The 8341-nt window shown below is 37.8% G+C and overlaps 1 protein-coding gene across 1 annotated transcript; it reads right to left on the bottom strand.

The window, feature by feature from the left end:
* Nucleotides 1-2814: 2814 nt before the first annotated feature.
* LOC137710465 (sulfate transporter 1.2-like) lies at nt 2815-6661 on the bottom strand. The gene is made up of 13 exons (XM_068449493.1): nt 6191-6661; nt 6054-6102; nt 5746-5953; nt 5457-5631; nt 5297-5362; nt 5095-5208; nt 4890-5006; nt 4675-4801; nt 4054-4340; nt 3777-3967; nt 3335-3420; nt 3157-3233; nt 2815-3036 (listed from the first exon to the last, which is right to left on the bottom strand). The coding sequence occupies exons 1-13, from the start codon at nt 6530-6532 to the stop codon at nt 2893-2895; spliced, it is 1983 nt and encodes a 660-aa protein (XP_068305594.1). The 5' UTR covers nt 6533-6661; the 3' UTR covers nt 2815-2892.
* Between the last annotated feature and the right edge of the window lie 1680 nt (nt 6662-8341).

Genomic DNA, 8341 nt, shown 5'->3' with positions numbered 1-8341 from the left:
CCTGAGAGAATCGTTTCTTGTAAAGAAAGAGAAAAAGAAGAAGAAAAAAAAAAAAAAAGAATAGCATCTTGTGCTGCCAAAACCCTATTACTTTATATCCCTAGACTTTTGTCATAATTTGAATATGCATACTCAATGCATGTGGCTTCCTTTGCGTCCACATTCATCAAATGCCAACAAAGTAAAACCAAATCCACTTGCTTCCTTCTGCTTAAACATCTTTAAAAAGCAGTCACTGTCACTTCCTTCCAAACTGCATATGAGTCATCGTTCTGCATATAATATGGTTTATGATACTGAAAATGTATCATTGTTATATATGCAAGACGTTTTTTCTAATTCACGTGATAAAGACTACTTACTCCTCAATCGAGATCTTGTGTTCGAATCTCACGTGCCTCAATAAATATTGTATTTTAAATTATAAGCTTAGTTAATGGAATCAATGACACAATTAAGAACTTGAAGAGGAAATATGGGAAATTTTCAATGTGAGAGGATAGAGACCCTATGGATTCAGATTCTTATAAAACCAATCTTATCCCTTATGCAAAATGATCAACCTTTTTCTAGTTGTGCATACTTTATTAGAATTATCGCTACTTTTTGGTGCTGGGGTTTCAGATGAGGATCCCACTCTCCACTTAATTTACCTGCTTGCTGCTTTTTCAGTCCACCACTTAAAACTGGACCTATGCGTAATTCTTCCTCTCTTATTCCTCAAAATCTCCTCCTGCTCCTCTTCCCCTACTACTACTGCTACCTCTCTCTCTCTCTCTCATCCCACACTAGTATTCTCTTCTTCCATATCTTGTTATTTTCTCTCATCAGAATATCCAATTTCTAATTTCATCAAAACTTATTCGTTAAATAGGATGAGAGAACAAGTAACTAGTTAGCCAGCTTTCTACAAACATGAGAAGAAATAATATCCATGGCCTGCAAGCAGATTTTCGCAAAATTTGGACAAAAAAAAAAAAGACTCTGCAGGTAAGCCAATTTGTTTAGTTTAATTGCAAATCATTTTATAGACTTCAAATTTAGTGTGAATTTGACATGTAAGGTATGTATGGGTTAGATCAATCCACTTCAGCACTAGCCTATATATGCATACTCTTAAATATATTTTTCATAAAACATAAAGTTGGACAATGAAGATTATGTAATGTTTTCTTTACCTTTTTTTTATATCATTCGAGTTTTATGTTATTCATTGTCTGGCCACCTAACAAATTATCTGAAACCTTCAAGTCCTTGCCCATTGGCTGATTAAGGGTTCAGGTGACACTAGACTGAAGTATTTTGAGATTAGATATGATTTAGGTTTCAGATAGATCCACCCTGAACACTAACTATCAAACAATGGAATATTGCTACGTATATCTTGCACTACACTATATATACTACTGTATTTCTTGATGTCGATGTACCCAACCCCCAAGCCCTCTGTGACTGTACCACATACATAAACTAATATACAGATTTACGCTTTTCTACCAATAACTTGGGCCAAGTTTCATACTAACTTTTTAAGGTGGTGTTATTGTCATTTCAAAAAGTTTATTCGAGCCATCTAATCATGGGTCTATATATTCTTACCATAAAAGACGTTGCGTATATTGTTTTTGATATTTATATTGCTCTATTTCATATAGAGTATGCCTTCCTCTAGCTTGGGTAGCAAAGCCCTCTACGAGGTTGGTTTTTTTAACTTTCCTGTAAGTTATAGCAAGACCTACCTATCTAATGAGACGTTTTTCATTCTTGAGTACCTTGATCTCCAAACATAAAATCTCTGGCAGTTTATTGGCTCCAAGTATTGATATGGGGACTGAGTTGGGATTGCCGTTTCATTGTGGGCTTCTGTAAGACTGTCTTTAGGCCATGAGTACTATTGCAAGATCGGATTGGAACGGATAAAACGCTATTTTGAAGGAAGAGATGAAAAAAGTGTGACCAACGTGGATGTAAGTGATAGATTACTTAAGAAAGAAAACTTATCCATTCCAATCCAATTATCCCCAAAATGATAGGTTTAGAATGGAGAAATTTCCTTTATGTCTAATTCCTTTTAATCCTCCTCAAAATGAAAAATTATTCTCTTCTACCTTCAATATGTTAAACAGCTATTTATTCCAATCCAATCTCTTTACGTACCAAATGATTCCTAAATCCATAGTCTTATTGCTTCTAGCAAGGTTACATCACATATTGTGTACTGTTCTAATAGATGGTTTATATTTGTTGAAGGGTGATATTATTTACACTCAATAAAAATTATTATGCACTCCGCACTTTTTATATTTAGAAAGAAAAATACACTTATAAATAGTGCACAATGATTTTTTTGGAGTGCTAATTACACCACCCTTTTGTTTGACCATTATACAGAATTACTGCGACTCTTTTCTTTTTTGAAAAGGATTTATTAATCAAAGCGATATAGAGTTGAATCTCAAACAATCATAAGCATTCCACCCACGTCGTTAATACTAAAACATTGGTGTTTGTTGCAATAGGAAATAGAAAGATCCATGCCCTCAAACTCAAAAACTCTTATATACTGATAAATAAAAGTGGAATACCAAACTTGCACATACAGATCCAAAAGCATACAAATCTATATGTAGAAAGAAAACCAATAGTTCGATTCTCATTCTACACACATTTTTCCTGTAATTTGAACACCCATTTACCAATTTGCACCTCTTTATGTTGTTACATATCTTTTTTACTTTTTACTTGCATTGGACTCAAACACTTCAGCTTTTACCACTTTCACGTTTGCTTCCCGGCCATCCACTTTTCAACTGAAGAACCTGGTAAGCCTCTCTCCATTTCAATAATTTGTTTGTGATTACTCTCTCAAACAATAATCACATTCCATTTACACTAAGCTTCTTCCACCAATTTCAGAGAACAGGATGAGACGGCATCAGCCACCGTGAGAAAGATTCTGTCTTCGCCTATCAAAGTTGAAACGTGGGATGCGTGAATCTTATCAATCACCACCGGTCCGGGGTTCGCAAGAACAAGCTGCACAACAAGATTGGGGATAAGACAACTTGAACAAGTTCATATCACATAGAATGTCAGTGTAATTTTTGTTCACTGAAGTAGAAAATGACAGGATGATTTCGCATGCATATAATTTACCTGAATATCTCTCTTTTGGAGACTCCTATGCAACTCTTCCAAAGCATGAATACCACTGGTGTCAATGTCAGTCACGGCTGCAACGAACACAAGACACCATGAGAAATGAGTTTAGATAAACCGGGAGTAATGAATCAGCGTATCAGCATTTGGTTTTAAAGATTAGAAAACTGCTTACGTGACATTTCAACGATCAAAAACTGAATGCTTGGTAGGTAGGCTTCTTTCAACTGTTCTTCTTCGTCTACCAACCATCTTAATATCCTGCTAGGAAGTTGAAATTGAGGACCGCAAAAACTACAGATAGTATGACTAGGAAAATTGTGAAACATGAAAATCAACCTATTTCTAGGTTCTTTCCATGATAGGGCATATAAACTACTAGAACTAACATGTGACTTATATAGCCTATGCTGCCCATTTCAAGTACGAAAGCTTTAATAAGTAGAAAGAAACAGCTTAGTTTGGCAGTTAAACCAAAGTTTTACAGCCAATGTAAGGCAACCACAAGTTCTCTTTTTATAGATTTTTTAGTCCTAGGTTACCCCTTTTTCATTGCAGCTTTAAGAATTACCACGAAGATTTAAGTGAACTGAGCATATACGAGAGACTATATGTACCTCTCCTTAATGTAATTGGAGTTGGAGAAGTAAACTGCTGAGTCAATTCTCACAATCATAACCCCTGGAACCTTAGTTGCTTCTGGATACTGCTGGATGTTTCTGTATACATTTGTCCTTGGAATCTTCCCGAGTATTGCAGTCCGTGGTCTGGTAACTTGTAAGAGGATTTTAGCAAAGGATATTGAGACCTGGATAGAAACAAATGTTAATTTAGATTGCTGATCTCTATAAGATAGTTTTCGAATACAAGGCAGTTAACAATAAAGATATGTACCGCAATTAAGAGGCCGATCTCAACAGATGCAAAGATAACACCAAAGAAGGCTCCCATGCAAGCGACAAAGTCGAATTTGTCAATCTTCCATATAAGGATTGCTGCTTGGAAGTCGACTAGGTTGATCACAGCGGATATAATGATGGCAGCAAGAATGGCATTCGGGGTGTACTTAAAAAGAGGTGTAATGAATTGCAAGGTTAGGAAAACAACAACGGACATGACAATATTAGAGACTGCAGTTTGGCATCCGGCAAAGTAATTCACTGCCGAGCGTGAGAAGGAACCTGCAAGTATAAGAGCGTTCAATCAGTTCCATGTCCTTATTCACGCATCCCTCTAGATACAAGGTTCAAGGGTTTTAAGTATGCTTATTGCTTAACCTTAGAGTATCAACTAACTACGTTTGCTAGATTTGTATTATTTTGAGAATTTGTTATGCATTAACTATAATTCATCTTCAACGGTTTTACTAGTCAAATTTTTGCATTGAAAACATGGTCTGCGCCTGCTAGAAGCCTAAACCAATAGACTACAGCTCCTGAACCCTTATCATGCACAAATATGCATTCGCAACTATTAGTCTGTAATTCATAATTTAAATGGTACTTTCTTTCTCACCTGTCGCGACATAGCAGGAAGTCATTGAACCGACAATATTCATGGTTCCTAGAGCCACCATTTCTTTGTTTCCGTCTAACTGGTAGTCCTTCATGGAAGCAAAAGTTCTTCCAATTGCTATAGCTTCCTGATAATTCACACCAATAAGAAAAAGATACAAGAAATGATATCAAATTTTCTTCTTGGTTAGAGGAAATGAGCTCTGAGATGCTCACCGTCAATGCTACCATTCCAGCTACAACCCCAATCTTGAAACCCTTCGCAAGATAGTCACCAGTAAAAAATATTTCATTCACAGATGGAGGATTGATTCCTTTTTCGATATGATTCACCTACATACATGGAGAAACCGTAAGTACTGCTTCTTGCAACTGAAATTAACATTCTTCTGAAGTACTATTTATAACACACGGGACTTACAATTGCAACCCCATCCTTTTCTGCATGAGTTATGTACACAAAAAATGTGGACAGGATAACAGATATTAGCGGGGCGATTGCTGGAACCCAGAAGAGATTCTTCTTCTTCTTTCCCTGCTCCCGAGAACTTGTGAAAATCAGACAAGAACTAACAAGCTTGAATTGTATTAGGTGAGTAGCAGCAAAGTTTGGGGATTCTTACAATATATTTGGCAAGCAAGAGGAACGATAAAAATGATACTCCGATAACTATTGTCTGCCAGTTCCACTGCAAAATTGTGTAATATGGGGATCAGTAACTTGATGTTTCAGTTAGTCAAAGAAAAAAGATGATTCGGATTTTAACCCTAGATAAAGCTTACCCCATGATGAGCCGAGTGAAATACAGATTGCATTACAGAAACAATATCAGTTTTCTTTGTGAACTTTTGTATTCCGAGAAAACCCTTAAGCTGTTGGAGAGCAATTGTGATGGCAGCTCCACCCATAAACCCAACAATGGCAGCATGAGATAAGAAATCAATCAAGAACCCCATCCTGATAACAAAAACAAAACCAGGATAGTATTACGACTGAGAATCAAAAGCTAAGAGGCCTTCATTAAGGTAAAAAAAAAAAATGTAAGATGTAAAATAAAGCTAAAGCAATTACCTCAAAATCCCAAGGGTGGCTTGGGTGATGCCTGCAAAGAAGGTAGCCGTAAAGGCCAGGCGCCGGTAATCATCTGGGTTCTTAACGGGGTCAATCTCATTCTGAAGAAGTGTACCCAGCAGGAGAGACACCACAGCCACTGGTCCGATGGCAATATCTCTTGAGCTGCCCATGATTGCATAGATCAAAGGTGGAACAAAGCTCGAGTCTGTAAAGGTTTTGAAAAACAAAAGAGAAGTCTCAGAACAACATCCAAGGAAATCAGGTAACAATAAAGGTGTGTTCTTGAGTAGCATAGATATACTTACACAATCCATACTGGGGAGCCAAGTATGCAAGTTTTGCATATCCAATGTCCTGATTTTCCAGTTGAGAAAATCATTAGAACTATGGAACCGGAAAAATGACATAAGCTGATTTTCAATAGATTAAGCTGCCAATTTACCTGAGGAATGCAGAGACTAGCAATAGTCAGTCCAGCAATTAGATCACCCCGGAACTTCAATAGATTATAGCCTCTCCCCCATTCGAATATGGGGAAAATAGCCTGCACGCCAAGGATGAACTTTCGCGACTTAGGTTGGTGCTTGAAGGGCCGTAGAGGATCATCTGAAAAGAAGGTTTCTTTCACAGTGTTCGAGAATTCCTTGAAAAGGTTCTGCTTTGGAGGAACTCCCACTTTGTGAATGTATGGTGCACCCTGCGAATGATTGCGCGAAGATGATACGCTTCTGGTGTCCAATTCTTTGGCTTCGATGTCCTCGTTGCTTGAATGAATTGAAGCCATGGATAATCAGTTCACTGTAATGCAAGAAACAGAAAAAGAAATGATGAACAGGCAGATCAGAATAGCAATTCTCATATTCCGAACAAAGTGATAGCGAAAAAGTGTGAAGGAGTACAATAGACCACTAGAAGCAGTTTATAGTTGCATGCAGAATGTGTTTTTTCAACTAGTCCAAGGGAATATAGGTTTGATGGACTTATTCAGTTCATGCACATATCTTAAAAACCGAAGACTAAAATAACTACACTCAAGAAATATAACTTGTTAGGCGTGATAGCTACAGAAGAGACTGAATCTAACCAAATGAAAGGAGGGTGCGGGAGAAGGCACTGTTGGGGTTTAAAAATGCTTCACTACTTGGAGAGGTTTATCTCACAAAGAAAAATGTAACGCAGCGGAATTGATAGGCAAGAGAAAGAAAGAATTCTCAAAGTATTACACAAGGTTTTTATTCACTCACAAACTTAGTACAAAAGGAAACACTCAAGCACTCTTAGAAGCTTTGTTGCTTCTTCTTACTTCTTACTTGACACTCTCACTTCTTACTACTTGCTCTCTTGGTTGTTACAAATGGTGTGGATGCCTTCTCCTTTTATAGGCATGGATGGAACCTTGGAGAAGCATGAAAACATCATGCTAGAGATATCTAGATAATTCCACTACCTTCCTAAGCTAGAATTATCTACACTAATCTTGTATGTTGGTGGAATCCTCACCATTCTTCTAGACTCTTCCACCAACTTGAACTTTGATAGAATTCTCTAGCATGTGCATGGATCTTTCTTTGTGTATGGGCCGGATCAATTATCTTTGGGCCAAGACAAGATTACAATTCAACATCCCCCCTTAATCTTGTCTTGTGACGCCAATTGAGTTTCTTAGTCTGACAAAGTCTTCTTGTTTGAGTGGCTTGGTGAATATGTCGGCAACTTGGTCTTGAGACTTCACGTATTCCACTTGCACATCCTTTCTTGCAATGCACTCTCTTAAGAAATGATAACGGGTATCTATGTGTTTGCTCCTGTCATGGAATACTGGATTCTTTGCTAAAGCTATTGCAGACTTGTTGTCGACGTAGATCTTTGTTGGCTCTTCTTGTCGCATTCTCAATTCTTTCAGCAAGTTTCTCAGCCAGATTGCATGGCAGACACATGAAGTAGCAGCTACATATTCAGCTTCGCAGGTAGAGAGAGTGACAATTGGTTGCTTCTTCGACATCCATGTGAATGCAGTGTCTCCCATGAAGAACACAAATCCAGTAGTGCTTTTTCTATCGTCGGAATCTCCTGCCCAATCACTGTCGCTATATCCAACAAGTTTGTAGTTATCAGAACTTGAATAAAACAAGCCAAAGTTAACAGTACTTTTGAGGTATCGAAGAATTCTTTTGGCCGTTTTCAAATGTGTTGTTGTGGGATTCTCCATGTGGCGACTGATTAATCCGACAGCATAGAGAATATCTGGTCTTGTGCAAGTCAAGTAGCGCAAGCTTCCAACTAGACTCTTGAAAAATGTTGGATCTACGCTTTCTCCTTTGTCATACTTGGTTAGTTTGACTCCGCACTCCATTGGCGTGCTCACGGGCTTGCAGTCGTCCATTTTGAACTTTTTCAGTATCTCCTTTGTGTAGCTTTCTTGGGAGATGAAAATTCCTTCTTCGTTCTGCTTGACTTCAATGCCTAGGTAATATGCCATCAACCCGATGTCGGTCATCTCAAATTCTTTGGTCATCACTCTCTTGAACTCTTCAAACATGCTTGGATTACTCCCGGTGAAGATTAGATCATCCACATATAAGCACACAATCAA

Source organism: Pyrus communis, chromosome 1, assembly GCF_963583255.1.
Source record: "Pyrus communis chromosome 1, drPyrComm1.1, whole genome shotgun sequence".
In the NCBI taxonomy this organism is placed as follows: domain Eukaryota; kingdom Viridiplantae; phylum Streptophyta; class Magnoliopsida; order Rosales; family Rosaceae; genus Pyrus; species Pyrus communis.
The sequence above is the reverse complement of the archived record's forward strand: the minus strand, read 5'-3'. Positions and strand labels throughout refer to the sequence as shown.